Source organism: Octopus sinensis, linkage group LG6, assembly GCF_006345805.1.
Source record: "Octopus sinensis linkage group LG6, ASM634580v1, whole genome shotgun sequence".
NCBI lineage: Eukaryota > Metazoa > Mollusca > Cephalopoda > Octopoda > Octopodidae > Octopus > Octopus sinensis.
Window position 1 is genome coordinate 58,939,562 of NC_043002.1, and position 25,852 is coordinate 58,965,413.

The window sequence follows — 25,852 nt, forward strand, 5'->3', positions numbered from 1 at the left end:
ATGTTAGTTTAAGTTCAAAACACCTGCTCAATGATAAAGTTACTTTAATAAATTTTACAGCACCTGATCCTGCAGGTGCTGGCCCCACATAAGAACACACCTGCGCTCTTTATCTTGTAACTTTGAGATTTCAATAACATATCGCTTTTTTTTTTTTTTTATTGAAGTCATCAGACTGTGTGGCCATGCTGGGGCAACACCTTGAGGAAATTTAGTTGAATGAACTGACCCCAAAAAACCAGACAAACACACATAAATATACAACAGGTTTCTTCCGGTTTCCACCTACTAAATTCACTCACAAGCCTTTGGTTGGCCCGAGGATATAGTAGAAGACACTTGCCCAAGGTGCCATGCTGTCGGATTGAACCCAAAACTATGTGGTTGGGATGCAAACCTCTTTCCACACAGCCATGCCTATACCTATATAATCATTGAAAAACTGTAAACCAGTTGACATAAAACATGTCAGTGAAGCATTATTTACCTCGCCCACTTCCTCGTCATCATCATCATCTTTCTCCGCCTTCTCTTCTTTCTTGTCAGCTTTCTTGGCCTTTGTTGTCTTTTCAGGCGTCTCTTTCTTCATTTTCTTTTTCTTTGGTTTGTCCTCGTTTGAACTGGATTCAGAGCTGGAGATGAACTCTTTGCTCTTATAGTCGCCGGTAGCTCGACTAACATTGGCGTCGGATTTTCGAGCAGAGCTCTTTTTAGGTGTCTTTGCTGGAGATGAACTAAGAAACGAGAGAAGAATGACGTACTAAATTAGTAAAATGCTAATTGTAAACCATTTTATGCCTAGGGACCCCTTTTATTTCTATTTTACTCTGCTGAGACCCCACATAGCCATTCAATGAATATATAAAAAAATTTTTTAAATTGTACTGATAATTACATATTATTAGGAATTGTATAAGAAAATTTAAACAAGGTATAACCAATTTATTGCAGATTTGGTCTCTGCCAGTGCTGCCTGACTGGCTCCCATGCCGGTAGCAAGCAAAATGCACCATTCGATGCCAGTACCCACTGACTGGCCCTCGTGCCGGCGGCACGTAAAAAGCACCCACTATGCTCTCAGAGTGGTTGGCGTTAGGAAAGGCATCCAGCTGTAGAAACCTATAGATCAGAGTGGAGCCTGATACAGCCTTCCAGCATGCCGCTTGGAAAGCGGACGTTAAACGACAACGATGATGAAATTTTAATGAACAAAAATTTATACGGACCCTGGTTGAGAACCACTGCATTGGACAATCAACCAAATCATAACAACTGTGTGTACATGCACCTTGCTAACCAAACCCCTAAATGCGATGCATGACCCTACCTGAACATGTACCCTGTAAATGAAACCCCTAAAATTCAAAGTAATGTACATGTATCTTGGGGGTTCTTTCTCTTAAACTTTAACCCCTTATTTCTTAGCATAAAGCACTTCTTCTTCTCAGAGTTTGTAGTCTTATAAGCTGTGTGGTGACTTCACTAATGCTTGTGGCACAATAGCATCGTTATTTAACACCTGTTTTCTATGCTGGCATGGTTTGGACGGTTTGACAGGAACTGGCAAGCCAGTGGGCTACACAAAGTTCCAGTCGTCTGTTTTGGTATGGTTTCCATAGCTGGATGCCCTTCCTAATGCCAACCACTTTACAGGTGCTTTGTATGCACACAAGCTTTGGAGCCTATCAAATTGGCCAACCCATGCCAGCATGGAACACAGGCATTAAATGATGATATGAGTGTATATATGTACACTGCCCTCCCTGTGTTTTATCCAAAACTTTGCATTTTCTGCCAGGATAGGATAGTTTATTTGTTCTATACACCTATCTATATCTATATACAGAGTGGCCCCAAAGTAGGTTTACAATTATCATGTAGGAGCTTTAAATTTATTTTAAAACATTTTATTATATTTAAATTTCTATCTTAATTAGAACAGGGTTTCGTATTTTTTTTCATAATTAAGATCTAAACTGTTAATATATGAATGTGAAAGAGAAAAAGCACCATCCGAACATGGCTGATGCCAGTGTTGCCTGACTGGCTCCCATGCCAGTGGCACAAAAAAAGCAACCACTACATTCTTGGAGTGGTTGGCATTAGGAAGGGCATCCAGCTGTAGAAACATTGCTAGATCAGATTGGAGTCTGGTGTGGCCTCCTGGCTTGCCAGTCTCCAGTCAAACCGTCCAACCTATGCCAGCATGGAAAACGGACGTTAAACAATGATGATGATAATGATAGTTGAATAACTGTAAACCTACTTTTGGGTCACCCTGTATATACACACACACAAAAACCTCAACAATAAGCATTCCTTTAACCCTTTAGCATTCAGATTACTTGTTCAAATGTAATGTTTATTTATTCACATTGTTTTTAATAAATTTCTTCACTTTGAGATCTTGACAATGTGATTCTTCATTTTTAGAATACATTTGTAGGCTAGGATGTGTGAGAGGCTGAATCTGGTCAGTTTAAGCACAAAACAAGTAGAATATTTGGGTCTGATATGATTGGTTTAAATGCTAAAATGTCAACACATGCTAGCATGGAAAAATGGATGCCAAACAAACACAAACAAAACCCATTTAATACTCACTTCTCATCGTTATCAGGTCTTTCAGAAGCTGTCTTTTTATATTCTTCCATAAGTAGATTATATTTTTCTTTAGATTCTTCTTGAAGTTTTTCCCATTTCTAGAAACACAAAGGTAGAATACTTTCAAATTCAGAAATTTCAAAGAAGAATGGTGGGAACTTTGAGAAGGGAATGATTTTAGCTTCAGTTTCTTCAGTCAAGAGCTTTAATTTACTATCATCTTTAAATATTTATCTTTTTGGAACATTTCTAATTGAACAGACTTCTGCCTGTTCTTGTTAAATAGCTATTTGTCAGTTCTGTTAGGGATAGATCTTAGGTGAAGAATCTGCTAACTGAAGAGAAACCTAGGTTCTGCAACTCCAGAAGAGACAGGATTCAGTCTGTTTGGAGGCACACAGTTATACATTTTCCATGCAATGATAGTTAATAATCTGGTGCTGAGGACATGGATAATATGATCAACAAACTCAACATGGCCATCAAGATCTAGTTTTGCCAAATCTTATTGTCCAAACACATTGGTATCTATTATAAGAGTAGGCATGGTTTTATGGTTGAGCAGTTTGCTTCCTAGTGGAGGGGTGTTCAAGAATCCTGACCTGGAAGAGGCCTAGATCCTTCAGAGAGTTAAGAGTTAAGAGCTGAAACATTATTTTGTCTTGGTATAAAAGATGGGCTACAGCAAATATTCTGCTCAATGTCACAGACTTGCTTGCCAGTTGCTAGATCTTAACCAGCTGAACATGTTCCCTAGTGGCTGATGATATGTGCATCTCTGATCATGAACAGAACTAGTGGGGGAGTATCACAGCAATGTGGTGAGAGGAATTTTTGGGGGTTTGGATAATTCAACTTTGAAAACATAGGTATTTTGCTCAACATCCTTAAACAATTCAGAGACCTTTTGAGCGCGATTGGCTATTCAACCTGCAGAAAATTCTAACTGGGCCCCACCTGCAAGGTCACAAACAGTTTATCTTGATATGATATCACTATGTCACGCACATATGGTTGTGATGCATGTATCTGGTGTACTCTTATCAGACGGATAGTCATGATGGGTATACTGGTATGCTGGGCATTTATATATTTTACCAAAGTGTCACTTTGATGGCATGCACTGCTCTCTCACTCAATAATAATAATAATCCTTTCTACTATAGGCACAAGGCCTGAAAATTTGGAAAGGGAGATAGTTGATTGCAATGACCCTAATGCTTAACTACTATTTACTTCACTGACCCTGAAAGGATAAAAGGCAAAGTTGACCTCAGTAGAATTAGAACCCTGAATGTAAGGACGAACAAAATACCACTTAGCATTTTGCCCAGCATGCTAACGATTCTGCCAGCTCATCACCTTTTGAATATCAGATGTTAAAAGTTACTGAATAGTAATAACAACAATAGCAGTGAAATGGTATGGCACATCATTAGTAAATGCCTGAAATTGGCACAACACAAATACAAATGACACCATGACAATGTGGTAAGAATGATCCATTGGGAACTCTGAGGAAATCATGGCCTACCAAGAGCAAAGACATGGTATGAGCAAACTCTAGAATGAGTTACCGAGAATGAGAATTACAAAATCTTGTGGGAATGTAATGATCCACTGCAATCACCTGACCAGACATCAGAAACCTGATATTGTTGTGGTGAATAAAAAAGAAAGAACATGCATGATAATCAACATAGCATGCTCTGGTGATAACAGAATCAATGTGAAAGATGCCCCGGTGACAACAGGATCAATGTGAAAGAAGAAAGAAAAATAAACAACGACGATTTGAAGTGGGAAATACGAGTGTTGTGGTCAATGAAAAGACTTGTCGTGATACCAATAGTAATTGGTGCACTTAGAAGTATCAGCACTCAACTATCAACATGGCTGAAAAAGATTGGTGCAAGTGTGAAGGTAGAACACCAACAAAAATCAGCATTGCTTGGAAGTGCAAGAATTCTTCGCAGGGTTCTTGAAGCTTGACCAGTAAAGCATGTATCACTTTAGTCAGTTGGCTGTGGACAGCTGACACTTTCCATCATACCCAGCAAAATAAGCTGTGAGTTGCAAAGGCAATAATAATAATAATAATAATAAAAGATAAAATGGCAGAAACAGGGCATAAAAACCTGCAGATTTCCAACATCATGTTGGGAAACAAAAACAAAAAATATAAAAATAGCAGAACAAAAAAGAAAAAGAAAAGAGGGAATAATTGTAGTAAAATGTCAGCATACTAACAGATTTGTCAGTGATGTTTCTCCAAATGTCAGCAGCCTTCTTGGTAAGATCTGTAATGGAAATGCCAGGGTTATCAGTTTTAATCTTTTCTCTGTTTTCACTTAACCAGATGAAGTAGGCTGATAATGGACGTTTTGGACGATTAGGGTCAACATTCTTCTTTTTCTTCCGGGATTTGCTGGATTTGGACTGAAAAGAATAAGAAAGGGAGAAAAATATATATATATATATATAACAACAGCTGAAAGTAAAGTTGGTTGCTTGGCAGATTTCTCCAGTTTATAATGCTTTTTACAGCATATAGAGCGAAGAATAGAAAATGAGTTACAAAGACATTCTGTCAGAAATACAATGAACTCCAGATTTATTGGAGATCTATAACATCATCATTGTCTACTAATAACAACATAGCATAAATACATACATTTAGCAGAGTGAATTAAGAAACCAGAAAAGGTCAAAATTAAAAAAAATTTTTTGGGTGGTGGTGGTGGGGGTGATAAAAAAAAAAAAACAAACAACTCACTTCTTTAGGTTTGGAGGCTTTCTTTTCTTTGTGTTTCTTAGGTTTTGGTTTCTTTGGCTCTCCATCTTCACCACTTTCCGAATCTGATGTGGTCTCAGGGTTGCTATCATATCTGTTAAATGAAGAAATGAAGGAGATATATATATGCACCCACTACACTCTTGGAGCGGTTGGCGTTAGGAAGGGCATCCAGCAGTAGAAACACTGCCACATCAAGATTGAGGCCTGGTGCAGCCATCTGGTTCACCAGCCCTCAGTCAATCGTCCAACCCATGCTAGCATGGAAAGCGGACGTTAAACGATGATGATATATATATATATGAGCACCATCCGAGTGTGATCATTGCCAGAGCGGCTAACTGCGAAGACCTGCTGAGGCAAGTGAAATAGAAATCAAATCAAATTCGATGACTGGCACCTGTGCCAGTGTCGCGCTAAGAGCACCATCCGAGCATGATCACTGCCAGAGCAGTTGACTGGCTTCTGTGCAAGTGGCACGTAAAAAGTACCATTCAAACGTGATAATTTCCAGCATTGCCTTACTGGCACTTGTGCTGGTAGCATGTGAAAAACATTTGAACAAGGTTGTTGACAGTACCGCTGGTCTGGCTCCTGTGCAGGTGGCACGTAAAAAAAACCACCTGAGCGTGGCCGTTGCCAGTACCGCGTGACTGGCCCTCGTGCCGGTGGCACGTAAAAGCACCCACTACACTCTCGGAGTGGTTGGCACTAGGAAGGGCATCCAGCAGTAGAAACTCTGCCAGATCAGATTGGAGCCTGGTGCAGCCATCTGGTTTGCCAGTCCTCAGTCAAACCACCCAACCCATGCCAGCATGGAAAGCGGATGTTAAACGATGATGATGATGATGTTTGGAACATAAATTAACACGGAATTTTGATGGAAGACTGATTTGGATCACTCTAAAACAAGGAGTTTGTACTACAGAACCAGTTGGGGTAGTCTCAGGTAGGTTGGTATCAAATACAAGTGTATAATAGTAATATATAAATTCATAAAAACTCACTCTTCTGCAACTTCACTGCCACTTTCTCCAGGATTGAAAGATTCATCTGAAAAAATAAATAAAAATCATTAATTATTGGTGATAAAAGCAGCATTTTATATCAAAAGGTAATCAGTATAGTTGCAGGAGTTGCTGTGTGGTACGTAGCTTGCTTATCAACCACATGGCTCTGAGTTCATTCCCACTGCGTGGCACCTTGGGAAAGTGTCTTCTACTATAGCCTCAGGCCGACCAAAGCTTTGTGAGTGGATTTGGTAGACGGAAACTGAAAGAAGCCCATCGTATATATGTATATATATATATATGATGATGATGATATATATATATATATATATGACAAAAGGCCTCTCGCTCAGAGTAAAAGGCAGACTGTATGATGCATGTGTACGTATAGTCATGCTACACGGTAGTGAAACATGGGCTGTGACTGCTGAGGATTTGCGTAAGCTTGCAAGAAATGAAGCCAGTATGCTTCGATGGATGTGTAACGTCAGTGTTCATAATCGACAGAGTGTAAGTACCTTGAGAGAAAAGTTGGACCTAAGAAGCATCAGTTGTGGTGTGCAAGAGAGACGTTTGCACTGGTATGGTCATGTGACGAGAATGGCTGAAGATAGTTGTGTGCGAAAGTGCCACACCCTAGCAGTTGAGGGAACCTGTGGAAGAGGTAGACCCAGGAAAACATGGGACAAGGTGGTGAAGCACGACCTTCGAACTTTAGGTCTCACCAAGGGAATGACTAGAGACCGAGACCTATGGAAGTATGCTGTGCGTGAGAAGACCCGGCAAGACCAGTGAGAACATAACCTGTGGCCTACATACCTTTCTTTCTTGGGAAGCACGACCTTCGAACTTCAGGTCTCACCAAGGAAATGACTAGAGACTGAGACCTATAGAAGTATGCTGTGCGTGAGAAGACCCGGCAAGACTAGTGAGAACATAACCTGTGGCCTACATACCTTTCCTTCTTGGGACACAAAACTCCACTTGTGAAGACCCGTTGAGACAAGTGAAAATCAAAATCAAATCAAAATCAAACCAAATCAAATCCGATATCAGAAAGCAGAACCAAAATCGAAGTCAATCAACATCAATGGAAATTGCAGCTGTGGTTAAGCGAACCATCCGATCGTGGCCGTTGCCAGCGCCGCCCCGACTGGCCTCCGTGCCGGCGGCACGTAAAAGCACCATCTGTTCGTGTCCGTTGCCAGCCTCGCCTGGCCCCCGTGCCAGTGGCACGTAGCACCATCCGTTCGTGGCCGTTGCCAGCCTCGCCTGGCCCCTGTGCTGGTGGCACGTAAAAAGCACCCACTACACTCACAGAGTGGTTGGCGTCAGGAAGGGCATCCAGCCGTAGAAACACTGCCAGATCAGACTGGGCCTGATGCAGCCTTCTGGCTTCACAGACCCCAGTTGAACCGTCCAACCCATGCTAGCATGAAAAGCGGACGCTAAATGATGATGATGATGATGATATGTATATATATATATATATATATATATGTATGTATGTGTGTGTATGTGTTTGTCCCCCAACATCGCTTGACAACCAATGATGGTGTGTTTACGTCCCCATAACTTAGCGGTTCAGCAAAAGGGGACCAATAGAATAAGTACTAGGCTTCCAAAGAATAAGTCCTGGGGTCGATTTGCTCAACTAAAGGTGGTGCTCCAGCATGGCTGCAGTTAAATGACTGAAACAAGTAAGAGTTTATCCAACTTAACATAACACCAAACACTGCATTATTAACCTTGAGAGATCCTATTTTATAGGTGCTTGATGCATAAAAGAACACACACATATATCTTAGCAGATGAGAATTGTCTATAATGAACGCCAGAATTGCAACATCTTGTGATTTCATTCAAATGGAAACCATCAGTGGGGTGCCAGTCAAATCTCACTGTTATGATACATAGATCATCAGCATCTTTTCAGACACTGATGTTGCAAATAGCCAAACAAGCTCATTAAAAATTGATTATTAAGCAACATAAGCAGTATTAACACCAAAAAGGTAATCTTTGAATCCAACTTAACCTGGGTGCCTTGTTAGAACACGGAATACTGCACTTTTAGCCTTGAGAGATCCTCTCTTGTAGGCACTTGGTCCATCAAAAGCACGGACCAATAGATCAGATGCCTGAGTGATTAAGAATTGATTTCAGGTTTAATCCCGTTGTTACACCTGCCTAAGTTATTTTTTTATTGGGAGCTGCTGTTCCTAAGTATCATGTGGCTTGCTTTTGAGGCTGGAAGGCTTTACTATCTCCATCCACTTCCCAGAATACTCTGGGAATATTTATTCATGGCACCAACACAAAGAGTAGTCAGTAACGTAAACCTTTTAGCATTTAAACCAACCCTTATCTGGCCCCAATATTTTACTTGTGTTTTGTGTTCAACTTGGCCAGATCCAGCCTCTCACATCTACCTTTTACCATTTACCTGTTTCAGTCATTTGACTGTGGCCATGCTGGGGCACTACCTTGAAGGGCTTTTATTGAATTAATTGACCATATTACTTATACTATTGGTTTCTTTTGCTGAACTGCTATGGTACTGGGAGGTAAACAAACCAACACTGGCCAGCAAGTGATGGTAGGGGACAAGCACATACACACAAATATGTGACAGGATTCTTTCAGTTTCTGTCAACCAAATCCACTCACAAGGCTTTGGTCAACCCGAAGTTATAGTAGAAGACACTTGCCCAAGGTGCCATGTAGTGGGACTGAACCCAGAACCACGTGGTTGGGAAGAAAGCTTCTTACCACACAGCCATGCCTGCACCTGTCCTCATGAGATATCTTCTACAGTTGGAGAGTTTTAATAAACCAAAAATTTATGTTGTATAGTATTTAATAAATGCCACTGGCCATTCTGGAGTAATTCCTTGTAACACATTTCTTTTAGTATTCTGTCTATTCACAATAGTCTTTTCCTAATCCAGCAGGAAAAGCCCCTTTTTTTAACCCTTTGTAACCATTTCTCCTAGTTATTTGACAGTCTACCAACATGCAACAGACCTAATTGAGTTTAAACATGGGTTGGATGGTTTGATAGGACTGGAAGGGCACTAAGAACTGCTTCAAGCTCCAATGTGTGTGCTAGGTGCATATTTTCGTGCCAGGTGTCCAATGGAGGTTGTCGTGCAGCTTTGCAAAACTACAAGCCTCAAGCGGGGAGCGGGGCACTTCTTTCAGTTAAAAGAGAAAAGTAAATTAAAAAAATGGTAAATTACCTGATTCGTCTTCTGATTCATCCTCATCTCTTTCTCTTCCTTCCTGTTTCATTCGTTCCAAGTAGGCATCATGTTGTTCTTCACTCTCATCATTGCTATCAACCATGTCGTCACGATATGAACCTTTCTCCTGCACACAAAAAAGGAACGAGTGTCAGAGATATCACAAGGAAAAAAACAGTTGCAAAAGTGGTAAGAATACATCGCAGATACCTCTAAATCCACTGCTGTTAGTAATATCTGCAACATTGCTTACACTTAAATTTTAAAAATAAATTCATCATCATCAGTGTTTCCCAGGGCTAAATAACAGTAGTATTCTTCCCATTTATGAGACTGTCACATTAAGGCTTCTTTCAGTTGCCATTTATCAAATCTACTCGCAAGGCTTTGGTCGGCCCAAGGGTATAGTAGAAGCCACTTGCCCAAGGTTCCACGCAGTAGGACTGAACCCAGAACCATGTGGTCGGTAAGCAAACTACTTACCAGACAGCCACTCCTGTGCCTATATGGTAATAATAAATATATTACATATACTCATAACTCAAATCCTCTTTGGGCTGATAATATTTTGGCTTCAGCCTTAAACCTATTCACAAATTTTACGTTGCTTTATCATGAGTAGTGGAGGCACGTGGCTTCGTGAGTAGGGTGTTTGAATCATGATCATAACATTGTAGTTTCGATTCATGGACTGGACGATGCGTTGTGTTCACGAGCAAAACACTTCATTTCATGTTGCTCTACTGTGACAGACTGGTGTCATTGAAACAAGGAACCCAGGCATATGAGACTATAGGAGTCTATTATGAATACTGTTGGCAACTTTAGTTCCGGTTTTGTTTAATTATTTGCAATTTAGGTTAGGAACTTTGAAGAGAATTGGTCAATACCATAGTACTTGGTTGGTACTTTATTTCATCGACATCAGAGGGATGAAAAGCAAAGCTGACTTCAGCAGGATTTGAAAAGCATAATGCAAAAAACCAGAATAAATACAGCAAGGCAATTCGGTTTACTGCCAACCACAACATATGGCTTTTGTGTTGAATTGGTTTTCAAAAAAACCTAACAAGCAAATAGGTGCAGATGCGACTGTGTGGTATGAAGCTTTCTTCTGAACCAGATGGTTCCTGGTTCAGTCCCACTGCATGGCACATTGGGTAAGTGTCTTCTATTATAGCCTCAAGCTGACCAAAGCCTTCTAAATGGATTTGATAGATGGAAACTGAAAGAAGCCCATCATATGTGTGCATGTGTCTGTCTCTCACCACTGATTTGCAACTTGTACTAGTGTGTTTATGTCCCCATAGCTTAGCAGTTTGTCAAATGAACATGAGAGAATAAGTACCAAGATTTAAAAGCCCTTCAAGGCAGTGCCCCAGCATGGGCACAGTCTAAGGACTGAAACAAAGGGAAAAAATAAAACAAAACAAATATATAATTTAGAACATCTTACTTTGGAACCAAAATTTTTGACTCTTAGTTTCTTGCCACGGATAAAATCATACAGTTTTCCATATTCATCTCTGTGAAAAAGGCAGAAATACTTGTTTTATTAACAAAAATATATAAAATAAAATTGCTGTCATCATCATTATCACATCCACTTTTCCATACTTGTATGGAGTTTATTGAAGTAGCTCAATAACCCACCTTGTTGCCAACCCTCAACTCTCTCCAAGAATGGTAGTGATATTTTCTCCATGGCCACCACATACCCAAGACACATAAGCTGCGCACTGTGGAGCAGCGAAAGCATGAGGTAGAAGTAAAACTACTGAACAATAGCTGTAGCAGCAGTAATACTGGTGGTGGTGATGATGATGATGATGATGATGATGATAAAAAGTATAATAATAATGCCCTGATGCAGGACTTAACTGATTGGAAGTGAAGTATTATCCTGTACATTGTTTTCTCTAGGTATAAAAGATGGAATACGGCAAATATTCTGCTTAATACCACAGATTTGCTTGTCAGTTATTTGACCTTCACCAGTTGAACATGTCCCTTGGTGGCTGACGATATGTGCATCTCTGATGACAAGCAGAAGTAGTTGGGGAGCATCATAACCAGATGTTGAGAGGAATTCTTTGGAGTTTGGATAATTCACCTCTGGAAACATGGGCGTTTCATTCAACATCCTTAAACAACCCTTATTGAAGAACCATTTGAGCAGGATGGGCTACTCTACCTGAAGAAAATTCTAACTGGGCCCCACTTGCGAGGTCATGCACTGTTTACTTTGATATGAGATCAGGTAGTGCACATGATTGTGATGCATGTGCCTGGTGCACTCTTATCAGACAGGTAGTCATGATGCGTATACTGGGCTTCGTATATTTTACCCCAGTGTCACTTTGATGCCATGCATTGCTCTCTCACTCAACAATAATAAAAAATACAAAAAGCCCAACCTACTTTTCAATACCAACAAACGTGTAAGTATTACTAGACTTGGTTTCTACATCAAAATCAAAGGACCTAGTGCTGCCAGCACTTCGGGCAAAGTTAACAGAAGAGACTTCATCAAATCGAATGTGAATGGGAGGTTTGTGAACAAAGATTAGTCCTCTTTCCAATGGATACAATAAACCTGTAGCTGCTTTGTAAGAACAACCAATCGCCTGGTCTCCTTTTTGGCTGTAAAACAACAGAAAATACATTATTTTAATTTCATCTAAATCCAGAAATACCAACATGGATGGAATGAATATATATATATATATATACTAACCCTTCAATTAATACCACTAACCCCCATACGTTCCATACACCATTCACATTACTGTATTGTATCTGCCCTAATTGCACCAAATCAAGAACTACTTACCTCCCTTACAAATTTTTTTTACTCAGGGACTAATAAACCCGACACCGTTTGGTAATCAGTGCACATTCAAAGCCAGTGAACAGTAATTTTACGAAACCGGTATACCTTTGAACCTCTTTAACAATTCACAATAATGACTTTTATTACTTTTATTCCTACCTCAGTTCATCTAACTGTATATATCAATCGTTTCTTTTCATAAAAAGCCTTTACTTTTTTTGATTTCCAATATGCATTTTCGCTTATTTTTCCTCTTACTTTCCCCTTACATTACCACATGTAGTTTCTATTTTCTTTTTGTAACATATTTCTATTATATATATACACACACACACACAAATATATATATATATAAACATTTAAAAATTCCTCAAATATCTTAATTATAGTCATAAGAGATTAAAAGTAATAAACTATCACAGACACAATACATCATAAATGGATATAAACCAGAAAGAATAGCATGTCAAGGTAATCTCTACTGCTGTTCTATAGGAATTATAGCCAGCACTGACTCTTGTTATGGCATTTCATATCTGAGACATCAGATATAAACAAACAATGAGACTGAAGTTCTTAAGCATATAAGGCCGAAAATGTCGCTAGAAGCTAGGATCACCAAGCATAGATTGGCATATTTCGGTCATATTATGAGAAAATCCCTGGAAGACATCATGCTCGGAATGGTCAGTGGCAAGAGAGGAAGAGGCCAACCAAGAACTCGCTGGCTTGACACCATCAAGAGTGATACTGGAATGGACATAGCCAATCTGAAAGAAGCGGCCCAGGATAGAACTGACTGGAGGACACTGATCCAACTAGTGACCGAGAGTCAACTTCGACTGAGTGGATAGAGAGAGAGAGAGAGACTGAAGATGAAAAAAGGGTAATGCGCATATATGATTTTGCTCCTTCATTGGAAACTTTCTGACCCCTTAACCCTTTTGATATCAACCCAACTGAAACTGCCTCTAGTTCTGTAATACAAATGTCTTGTTTTTGAAAGTTCTGAATTAAAATCTTCCACCAAACCTTAGTCACAATTTATGTTCTTAACACTAGCTTAATGATAGCTAAATTATTTTTATAATAAATTATTTTTTAAATTCTGTGTTATATTTAAAATTAATTGAAAGAAACACAGAGCATCTCAACAGAAATATGGTAAAAAAAAAAAGGGTTATCATCCAAGAACAATATTGCTTAAATAGCTACTAAATACAGTGGTGTAACATCATTAGATATACCAAAGGCAGTGAGCTGGCAGAATCATTAACACACTGGGTGAAATGCTTAGTGGTATTTCATCTGTCTTCATGTTTTGAATTCAAATGCCACTAGAGTCGACTTTGTCTTTCATCCTTTCAGAGTTGATAAATTAAGTACCATTTATGCACTGGGGTCAATGTAATCGACTGGCTCCCTCCCAAAAAATTTCGGGCCTTGTGTTTAGAGTAGAAAAGATTATTGGATATATCAACTTTACACATTAAACACATTCCTGGAAGTTGGTACATAAATATTAATGACTCATAGGCACACTGTATTTCGTTAGGCAACCATAATATACTAAAAGGTATATTAAATGTTTTTCATAAGTCAACACCATGTCATTTTTCCACAGATGTGCAAAGAACAAAAAGGAGGGCTGTTTAGAACTCACCTGACAAAAACACCTGGAACAGTAATTTTACGGTTAACAACAGCTTTGAAAATTTTGCTAATGACTTCATACTCTGTACCAGACATCTCACGGGTTAATTTTCCTTCATATTTCTTCTGTATTTCTTCTCTTTGAATAAGAAAGAAAAATAAAACAATAAAAAACAAAATAAATATGAAAATAATTCAAGTTTTGGATTCATGAATGACAAAAAAAAAAAACTTGGCTCTGCACTGTTTATTGGATTGAAATCCAGGCTGGTTCCATGTAAAGGGCACCGGCGCTGGTGCTATATAGAAAGTATCCAACACACTCTGTAAAGTGGTTAGTGTTAGGAAGGGCATCCAGCCATTGAAACCTTGCCAAAATCAAGCATTGGGCCTCACAGCAGCAAAGTGGCTGAGTTGCTTTTGAATATTGGGCCTCATGGAGGCAATGACCAAAACCTTTGGCATTGCATCGTGCCCGAGAAGAAGACCCATCAAGCTGAACAGTCACACAAATTGGCGCCCATGTCACTGTGTTTGGTGTTAGGAAGGGCATCCAGTCATAGAAAACCATGCCAAATCAGACTGGAGTCTGGTGCAGCTTTCTAACTTAACTGGCCAGCCTGCTCAAACCGTCTAACCCATGCCAACATAGACAATGGATGTTAAATGATGATGATGATGGAGCTTGACACAGCTCTCCAGCTTGCTAGCTCCTATCAAACTGTTCAACCCATGCCTACATGGAAAACTGACGTTAAATGATGATGACGAAAATATCAGTTAGATCATTATATGTAGCAGATAATTTTAGCCACTTAGAATTAAGAAGCCCCGAACCAATGGTCTTCAACAAGGGCCATATGACCCATGAGGGGTTGTAAGATTTTGTTCATGAAATTCATCAGCAATAAATTGGTTACACTTATTCAACAGAAAAAATAATTCTTTTTAACAATATTTTATATAAAATTCTTCTGATATTTAATTATAAAAATACTATTGGATTATTTAAACATTGTATGGCTATAAGGGTCCACCTGCGTAAGATAGGATTCAAAAGGATCCTATAGGTAGAAAATGGTCGAGAACCACTATCCTAAATGCTCAAAACCACACAAAATTCTGGCTTAATCTCCTCAAATATCTGTCTTAAAAATGGAAGGGTACAACACATTGGATATGACACTCCTGGATTAAATGAAAAATGTAACTGAGATGGTCACAGATGGAATGACTTTGACCAGAGTTCTGACTGACTACAGAAATGACCTGGTGCCAAGGAATTTTTATGTGCAAAAGGTAAAACTGTTTCATGTATGGTGCTGAATGGTAGTGAAATGTGGACATTACCAAACCCAGCAGAAACCACCTCAGGCTCTGTAATAAAAATGTCTTGTTTTCAGAAGTTTTGAATTAAAATCCTTCACCAAACCTTAGTCACAATTTATGCTCCTAACATTAGCTTAATGGTAAAAAAATTATTTTACTAAATTCTTTGTTATATTTAAAGTAATTGAAAGAAACACAGAGCATCTTGACAGAAATATGGTAAGAAAAGGGTTAAAATATATAATAGAGAAACAATTCTTAACCCTTTTGATATCAACCCGGCTGAAACAGTCTCTGACTCTGTAGTACAAATGTCTTGTTTTGATAAGTTTTGAATTAAAATCTTCCATCAAACCTTGGTCACAATTTATGCTCCTAACACTAGCATAATGATAACTAAGTTATTTTACTAAATTCGTTGTTATATTTAAAGTAATTGAAAGAAACACAGAACATCTCAACAGAAATACAGTAACGAAAGGGTTAAGCATTGATTTGTAGACTGGAGAGAAATGAGGCAAGCATTATAAATATACATCACACTGTTATGGAACCCCTCTGTACTACTTATACCCCTCTACATTGTTGGTAGGTTCCAATACATCTTCAGCACCATTTATTTCTCTCTCTCTCACCTGTTTCCATCTTTCTCTAACTCTCTCTCCTCTTCCACTCCTGGGGTAGCCAAATATCTCCCCTATAGTAAGACAACTATTATATTCTGTCCCTCTATCACACTATCCTCTTGCTTGGCACACAGCAATGTCCCTCAGTTCCACCCCTACCCTTTCAACTAAGTAGTCTTTGTTTTGCAAGTTATTTGGCAACCCTGCTGATGCTGGTGCCATGTAAAAAGTACCTGTGTCAGTGCTTTGTCCATGGAGCACAAGAGATAATAAATTAAAATTAAGTGCAGAGTGAAAGAGTTGTGTGATGATGGCAAAAAGTGCCTTGGGGCAGAAGAAATGAAAAGAAGTTGTGATGTTAATTATCAGAATGTTTGTGCTCTGCCCAGGTATGAAGACACAAGGCCAAGATAAGTAAGAATTCAATATATTGTAAACAAATTCAATTCATATCTGCACAAAAAGACGTAAATTAAAATGAGAGAGGGAACGTTTGATTCCAAAACCAAATCTTTAGGAACAAGCATACTTACTCTGATAAGGCTAGTTCTGTGGTCATCTCGTCGTCTTTGTTAAAAAGTAAAATAAGGAAGTGATAACGCGTCTGACCTTGCTTTATAGGTGGATCCAAGCTGACCTGAAAGACAAAGATCACAAATAGAAAGACCATGGGTTATATTGTTACTGGTTTACATTTAACAACAGGGTTGGCGTGGTCAAGAGGTTTGCTTCCAGACCACATGGTTCTGGGTTCAGTGCCCACTATGTAGCACCTCGGCCAAGTATAGTTCTACATTTAAGAGATGAGGAATTATGAGCATTATTTACATTGTTTACATTTGACGGATATTTGTCTTCATCTTGTTTCTTGTTAACACATTTCGGCTGATATACCCTCCAGCCTTCACCAGGTGTCTTGGAGAAATTTCGCACCTGGGTTCTCATTCCTAAGGTATTTTTCGATGTTATTATTATTATTATATTATTATTATTATTATTATTCAGGTCACTGCCTGGAAACGAACTCAGAATCTTGGGGTTAGTAGCCAGCACTCTTAACCGCTACACCATATGCCCGTGACTTGAATAATAATAACATCGAGAAATACCTTAGGAATGAGAACCCAGGTTTGAAATTTCCCCAAGACAAATGATGAAGGATGGAGGATATATCAGCCGAAATGTGTTAACAACAAACAAGATGAGGACAAATATCCGTCAAATAATGCACTTGGGCAAGTGTCTTCTACTATAGCCTTGGGCCAACCAAAGCCTTGTGAGTGGATTTGGCAGGTGGAAACTGAAAGAAGCCTGTCATGTATATGTATGAAAATGTGTTTGTGTGTATATGTTACTATCTCTATGACTTCACATCATGTGATACTTGTGAGTGCCACCACTATGCAAGCGATATCCTTCCTTAGCAATCTTCCAGGAAAACATGTTGGCTATCATTATCACCATCATGATCATCATGTAACATCTGTTTTCCATGCTGGCATGGGTTGGACATTTTTGACTGGAGCTGGAAAGCTGCAGAGTTGCGTGGCTTGGTTTCAATGGTTGGATGACAACCACTTCACAGCTTGGTGCTTCTTGGTTGGCAAAAGAAAGGGCATCCAGTCGTAGGAAATCTGCCTCATCCAAGCAAGCATGGAAAAGTGGAAGATAAAACAATGATGATGATGATGATACTACATATAAAGAGCAGCAAGCTGGCAGGATCGTTAGCACACTGGGCAAAATGCTTAGCAGTATTTTGTCTGCCATTACATTCTGAGTTCAAATTCTGCTGAGGTTGACTTTGCCTTTCATCCTTTCAGGGTTGATTAAATAAGTACCAGTTATGCACTAGGGTCGATGTAATCGACTTAAACCCTTTGTTTGTCCCTTCTATGTTTAGCCCCCTGTGGGCAATAAAGAAATAGATATTACATAAAAAGTTATCATGAAATTATAAAGATGGACATAAGGGGCCAAACCACTTACCACAAAAAACATCTGTCGTCTGTCATTGTGTGGAAGTAAGAAAAGCCGAAGTACAGTGGCATAAGGAATTTTGTAATCAAATGTTTTACCATGGAGTTGGAGAAATGTAGGGTAGATCTTGATATCATATCGACCTCTGGAAACAGAAAGAAAAAAAGAAATTAGATGAGAGCAAGCAATTTACAGAAATACATATATACATGCATCCACACTGTAAAGTGGTTGGCATTTGGAAGAGCATCCAGCTAAAACTATGCCAAAGTAGAACTTGTTAGTGCCATGTAAAAAACACCCAGTTCACTATGTAAAGATGGCATTAGGAAGGGCATCCAGCTGTAAAAAAAAACATGCCAAAACAGACCTCACTGGTGCTGGTGCCATGTAAAGACGCATCCTTAATGCTCAGAATAATTCCAAGTGTTTATGAACGTCTTGTAGTGTCCCATGGGTCAATACTGACATCTTACTGACCTCTGTTATTGTGGATGGGCAGATAGTACTTAGCAAAGAACATGCAGTGTTTGGATAATCAGAGCAAAATTTAAATGGGCTGGGCTGCATAAGAGACAGAGAGAGTGTGTGTGTGTGTTGTCTACGGAGTCTGTTGCTGTCTTTCCTGTGTACATGTCCCAACCAAAGTAAATTTCTATCAATGAGGATTTCCATCATCAGGGGTAGATCAGCATACCGGAAGATCTCTTCGTTCTTGATCTTGCCAAACAGAGTGATAGTAATTTGAAAAAGAAACTGCGGAAGACTTAGACTAAGATTGAAAAATACTGCAAAATGGAAAATGAAGTGGAAAGGAATAGATTATGATAAATGGCAAACTCAAGTGAAAAACCAACCAGTGTGGAGAAAACTAATCAAGTCATGCTAAGCTACAAACAGTCACAGGTGTGACAACTGCAGGTAAGATATGTGATATGAGTTTGAGCTACATAGAAATCAATATACCTGGGTGTAAGACATTGTACTTGATCGAATGTAACAATAGCATCGCCTGTAGCCTGGATAATGTCTGCTTTGGACATGACATTTTTGTAGAAGTCTTGCACGACATCCTTTTCCAGTTCAGATGGGATGTGAAAGCGCAGCTCCATCAACGACACAGCAGCATCATCGTTCTGGTGAAATTCCAAAGTGACTTCATTTTTGTTTGTTGTTGCATGTGAGACATTGGTCAAAGGAATTTCGAAAGCCATGTTTTTCTCAACTTCAAAATTGAGGGCATTACCTGTAAAAAGGAGAACATTATTATTGAGTGAGAGAGAAGTGCATGCCGTCAAAATGACAGTGGGGTACAAATATATGAAGTCCAATATACCCATCATGACTGACCATCTGATAAGGGTAGTCATGATGGATACATTCATCACAACTATCTGTATGACATGGTGACCTCATATCAAGATAAACAGCACATGACCATGTAGGGAGGGCCCAGCTAGAACTTTCTTCAGATCGTAGCACATCCCACACAAAAGGTCTCTGAACAAGGGTTGTTTAAGAATGATGAATAAAACACTCATGTTTCCAGGAGTGAATTATTCAAACCCCAAAGAATCCCTCTTAACACATGGCAATGATGCTCCCCCACTACTCCTGCTTGAGATAAATGTAAGGGACATGCTCAATTGGTTAAGGACTAGCAACTGACAAGCAAATCTGTAGTATTGAGCAGAATATTCGCTGCAACCCTGGCAGGTTTTATGTGGCAACAGCAAAGTTACAGGTAACTTACAAGATAAGAACCCCGCTGCCAAGTGATGAAGGGTTAGAGTGTGAATAGAGAGACAGAAACAGTTTTTCAGTGAATGCGAAACCTTAGCAGAGAGAGAGAGAGAGAGAAAAGAGATGATAGAGAATAATGTGATGGGGTGGAATACACTCCAGTTACTGGGAGGTGTATATAAATGGAACCAAGGATTGGAGGGGATGAGTGGGGTGGAAAGCTCATGAGAGTGTGAAAGAGAATTGTATTTGTCAAGGTGGTGAGCTGGTAGAATTGTTAGCACGTCAGGCAAAATGAATAAAGGCATTGCATCCATCTTTACAGTCTGAGTTCAAATTCCACTGAAGTTGACTTTGCCATTCATCCTTTTGGGGATGATGAAATAAGTACCAGCTGAAAACTGGGGGGGGAGTCGATGTTATTCACTTATTTCCCTCTTCGCAAATTTGAAGCCTTGTTCCTGTAGTAGAAAGGATTATTTGTCCATTGGTTAACCATTTACCTAATTAATTATCTGATTAATTGTTTGGTTAATCAATCAGTCATCAGTCAGCTAGATTAATCAATCCCTTTGCCACCATTTTTCAACCTCATTAATGACATACTCCTGCTACTCCAACGAGTTCACATCAAGAATCTTGCAAACCGAATACGAAAAATCCAAATTGTTTACTAATATTAAAACTGGAAATTGCATCATCAACCAGACTCTTGGATGTTGTTATACATCGCTGGTCACAATGCACTTTTGCATTGTTTTAGCTTGATTAAAGCAGGTCAACATTTGCCCTGACTGAAAGCTAGTTTGTCAGGGTTACCCATTTATAACTGAGTAGACTAGAGCAGTGGTTCCCAAAGTGGGAAGTACTGACCCTTGGGGGTGGTGGAAAGATCCATGAGGATGATAATGGGGTGATAGATGTAAAATCTAAAATATTAATAGGTTAATTAGGTTTAAGTTTTATTTGGAAATACAGTTGCTTTGAATTTGCTGTAGGAAGTGGTCTATATTTATTTCTTTATTGCTCACAAGGGGCTAAACAAGGACAGACAAAGGGATTAAGTCAATTATATCTACCCCAGTGCGTAACTGGTACTTATTTAATCGACCCCAAAAAGGATGAAAGGCAAAGTCAACCTTGGTGGAAATACCGCTAAGCATTTTGCCCGGCGTGCTAACGATTCTATATTTGTGGTGGGGAAGGAGGGGGTGCTAGGAATGTGGCCTGGGTATCGAGGGGATGACAGCCTGAAAAAGTTTGGGAACACCTGACTAAAGCAACATGAAATGTAGTGTTTCACTCAAGAACAGAGGGCATCACTTGGTCCAGGAATTGAACTCAAGATCTAGTGATTGCGAATGCAACACCCTAACCACCAAGCCATGGCCTTCACAAAACTGAAAATAATTATTTTAGATTCTGAAAATTAAAATTAAGATAAATTCTAGAAAAAAAAAAAAAACTGGTAGAAATTGAAAAAATTGAACTGCAAAAATCTGGAAGTTTACAACTCATATTAGAAATGTAAATAAACATTTGTAAAACAAACAAAAAAAAACTCACCTCTAAAACGGGTCACACCCCAGTTCCAGCCTCTAACAGAACAATCTACTTTCTCCAAGGTGGTATCATAATGTTTCATAACAAATGATGACAATTTGTCGTATTCCTGAACAAAACCAGAAAGCAATGTCAAAGATATATATATATATATATCACATTTATTGGCTTATGTCTTGAATATTTTGCTAACAGATTATCTATGAATATATTTGCTTGAGAAGATTCGTCAAGCCAATGCTGGTGTTATATAACAGGCACTTGTGCCAGTGGCACATAAAGAGCACCTTTCAAGCATTGGGCCTCACGAAGGCAAAGTGGCTGAGTTCCTTTCAAGTGCTGGCCCTCACAGAGGCAATGACCAAGACCTTTGGCATTATGTTGTGCTTGAAAAGACCCATCAAGCCAAGCAGGCCTGGCATCAATCATGTTCAGATAGTGCTTTTTACGTGCCACCAGCACAGGGGCCAGTCAGGGGGTACTGGCATTGGCCACGTTCGGATGGTGCGTTTTACATGCCGCCAGAACAGGAGCCACTCAGGCGGGCCTGACATCAACCATGTTTGGACAGTGCCTTTTATATGCCACCAGCACAGGTGAAAAAAAAAATGGGAATTTGAAAGAAGTATATTAAAACTAGTTTTTAAATATCAAATAGTGATGAGGGGGATCCACCAGATTAAAATATATAAAAAAAAAAGGTGGGGGGAATCCACAGATAAGAAATGGTTGAGAACTACTGACCTACACTTTTAGTATTATTTTGCTGCTCTTCATCCTTTTCCTGCACTGCAAGTCATCACCTCCTCTCTCCTGAGCCATTTCTATAGACACCTACTTTTTATTCTTATTACCTTCAACTATTTCACACATAGAAAATTACTATTTGTAAATCTCACAACAATATCTGTGTATCACGATTTCCGGGTTATTTCCCTTCATCAGCACAGAATAATTGTTCGGCTAGAGATGGCGCTGCCAAATTCCCATTCAAAATATATAGTTTTCAAAGTGACAACTAGTCACTGATTTATAAATTAGAAAATTACTATTTGTAAATCTCACAATATATTCAGCAACAGTACTTTGGCATAAAGATTGTTTGCTAACATAACATGGCAGTCCCGATTTAGGATACTGTTTTGAGCTGAGTGGGGTTGCTGGATTTTTCACATTATCTCCAGCTGGCTATACGACACAAATCGTGTCGTATAGCCAGCTGGAGATGATGTCTTCTGAGGCTAAATTACAGCAACATTCGTTCTAAACCGGGACTGCCATGTTATGTTGGCAAATAATCTTTACTTCACTCTTGTTCATTCATAACATTTACTTCTATTCCAATCTATCATCTCTCATTCCTACATTTAATCTCCCACCGCTTACATTTAATAAAATACATAGCATACATTGAAATCATAATATACAATTTAATAAACTGTAAAACAGCTTAATAACACATTACAACTCATAGGTGATAGCAGCGTTGATCCAAGACATTCTTCTACACCTCCAGCACATTGTTTCTCATGGGAGCAAATGTGACTGATAAGACCAATATGAGATACACAGATCCTGTGGCACTGATGGTGAGACTGAACAACAGCCTCAAGGAGTAGATGGTGATATCTCCTCCTCTCTTCATGCAGTCACTAGTGTCTGGTTTGGAAGCTCTCTACTCCAGCAGCATACAGATTTCCAAGCCTTCTGATTAACAGCCAGGGCCACAAACTGATTGGGGGTGACAGTACAGAAAATGAGAAACTGCTCAAGATGATCATGGAAATGAAGCTTTGGATGTCCACAAGGCCTACCTCAAGTCTTGATCTCACTGAAGAAAACTGTCTTTGGGAGTTGGTTGCTCAACATCCGAGCCACATGACCAACCCACACCTGATACAAACTAACATAAACAATAGTTAAATAATAATAATAATTATGATAATAAAAATAACATAAACTTACTGATTCTCGTATTCCATCGTAGCGGTGTATTATTCCACTTTGAAGTATAATCTTGAGGCAATTGCCACAGGCACGTTTCAGCCAACAGACAGATTCAATATCACTGCTTGAATATTGATCGACTTTACCAGTCTTTAAGTTCTTGAACACCACATTTTCTCTTTGAAGTTTTAATTTGCCAGGATTCTAAACAACAAAACATGAGATTGCATTAACCCTTTTAGTCCAGAGGTGGGGAAACATTTTAGTGTGGTGGACAAAAATTTCCAATGAAAAGGTCTGTGAGCAGACCACAAGTTCTGACTTTTATATCTGTGTAAATCTTGTATATATCTATGTATAATTTGATATTTTCTTCCGACCAGTCCATCAGATGTAGTTACACATCGCTGGTCACAATGCGTTCGCATTGTTTTAGCCTTCAGATGACGCCACCCCGCTGGCTAAGCGAGCAGGCCAACAGAGGAAAGAGTGTGAGAAAGAGTGGGTGAAAGAGTACAGCAGGGATCACCACCCCCTGCCGGAGCCTCGTGGAGCTTTTAGGTGTTTTCACTCAATAAACACACACAATGCCCGGGAATCGAAACCGCGATCCTACGACCGCGAGTCCGTTGCCTTAACCACTGGGCCATTGCGCCTCCACTATTTGACATACATTAATAAAAGATATGTTTAACACATTAAATTAATGCATAACATCTCCATTAACACTGCCACTGAATTTAGGATGTTTATATTACTTATGAGGTATACTATATTTTTCAGCTAGAGTTGGGTCTCAAGGGGGTGGTACAAACCTAGCAATATGTGTTTTATAGTGAAAACAAAATTTCCATTCAAATGGCAATTACTGGACGATTTCTGTTCGAGTCTAAACATTTTAAGTTGTAGTGGAAAAGCAACCTATGTCTCAAAAATAGGTATATGAATATTGTATAAATTTTACAATTGAAAGGTTTCTTATATTTTGTACATACGAGTATATCGGCCTGCGGATGCAACAAAATGTGCTTACAGAATCATTTGGGGGACATAACTTTCACAAGCCAGGAAGAGGTCGAAACTGACATTTCAAAGTTCTTTGCTTTGAAACCAAAAGAGTTTTACATTTGATCATTTGTTTTCTTTATTCAAAATTCGGACAGAACTAATTGGATGACCTGATAGAAAACACTTCCCATGGTGCCATGCAGTGGGACTGAACCTGGAACCATGTGGCTAGGAAGCCAGCTTCTTCCCACAGAGCAAATACCTAGTAACTCGAAGGCACATCCTGACACATTTTCACCATCATCTCCCCTCTCTTTTTCCGAAAGGGGTAGCCACGTGTTCGTCTACAACTAGACATCTGTTCTTGTTTCCCTATCATACTTTAACTTCTCATCAGCTGATATAAGCCACCCCCTTTGCCTTGCAAATTATTTGGTGACCTCACTGGTATCAGTGCCACGTAAAAAGCACCTAGTACACCGAGTGGTTAGCATTAAGAAGGGGCACCCAGCCAAAAGCAGAAGACACCGACATTTTGTGCAATCCACTGATTTGCCAGCTCTTGTCAAACCATCCAACTCATGCCAGCATGGAAAATGGGTATTAAATGACGGTGATGATGATGACAGGCATCTTTCATCTTTTGTTTTTAATCAAACAAATCGACCCCAGTACATTTATTCTTCAAAACCTGGCACTTATTTCTTTCTTTTTTGCTAAACCACTAAGTTCTGGGATGTAAACAAACCAACACCAACTGTCAAATAGTACGTGGCTTTTTAAACCAAACAATGTTTTGAAAAGACACCCACATAGATTGCACATCCAATTTGGATCACCAACAGCTGTAAATAAGTACTGATCCTTGTGGATCTTAAGATGTCTGTTGAGGCCTCCATTAGATTTGCAGACCTTATGGCATACATTGCATTGAAAGGTGTGCACAGACATATAGGCAGAATAATTGGTGGAGGTTCGTTTTTCATAGGTCCGCAAATGAGATTCGAGACCAGCAAAAGAAAGGCATGCTCTGTCACAAACTGTGCACACAAAAAGGTCATTGTGATTCACTTTCTCGATCATAACATTCTTCTTTAAAAATCTCAAGTCTTACATGCATTACCTTGGCCTCTGTAAGCGCTTTCACTCCACACTTTTATTTATATATATATATATATATATATATATGGACACACACATATATATTTTAGTGGGGATGGAGATCCAGGATTTTGTTTTGGGTGTTGCCCAAAACTTTAGAAAAAAAAAATACTAAAAAAGGTGGGAATCGCAATGTGTAACAAATGGATTCATTTTTACGTATGCTTTGTTGTAGAAGACCATTTACGTATAACAATTTTATTATATTTGCAACGGCTCAACTAGAAAGGGAACACCCCTGCATCTGCCACTGTATGTATATATACACACACACACACATTCAATGGGTTTCCATGCAGTTTCTGTCTACCAAATTCACTCACAAGGCATTAGTTGGTCCGGGGCTATAGTAGCAG

General features: G+C 39.2%; 1 protein-coding gene across 2 annotated transcripts in view; it reads right to left on the bottom strand.

Moving 5' to 3' along the window:
* LOC115213372 (FACT complex subunit SSRP1) overlaps window positions 1-25,852 on the bottom strand; it is a 50,882-nt gene that overhangs the window by 1,728 nt on the left and 23,302 nt on the right. For both annotated transcript variants that reach the window (XM_036503953.1, XM_029782316.2), the window contains exons 2-15: window positions 23,346-23,531; window positions 21,384-21,489; window positions 19,041-19,320; window positions 18,084-18,219; window positions 16,628-16,731; window positions 14,150-14,278; window positions 12,075-12,296; window positions 11,110-11,179; window positions 9,651-9,780; window positions 6,406-6,451; window positions 5,381-5,492; window positions 4,855-5,043; window positions 2,605-2,702; window positions 488-734 (exon numbers count right to left, since the gene is read on the bottom strand). In XM_036503953.1, coding sequence (XP_036359846.1) covers window positions 488-734; window positions 2,605-2,702; window positions 4,855-5,043; window positions 5,381-5,492; window positions 6,406-6,451; window positions 9,651-9,780; window positions 11,110-11,179; window positions 12,075-12,296; window positions 14,150-14,278; window positions 16,628-16,731; window positions 18,084-18,219; window positions 19,041-19,320; window positions 21,384-21,489; window positions 23,346-23,531 — 2,055 coding nt within the window. The remainder of the gene's footprint in view (window positions 1-487; window positions 735-2,604; window positions 2,703-4,854; window positions 5,044-5,380; window positions 5,493-6,405; window positions 6,452-9,650; window positions 9,781-11,109; window positions 11,180-12,074; window positions 12,297-14,149; window positions 14,279-16,627; window positions 16,732-18,083; window positions 18,220-19,040; window positions 19,321-21,383; window positions 21,490-23,345; window positions 23,532-25,852) is intronic.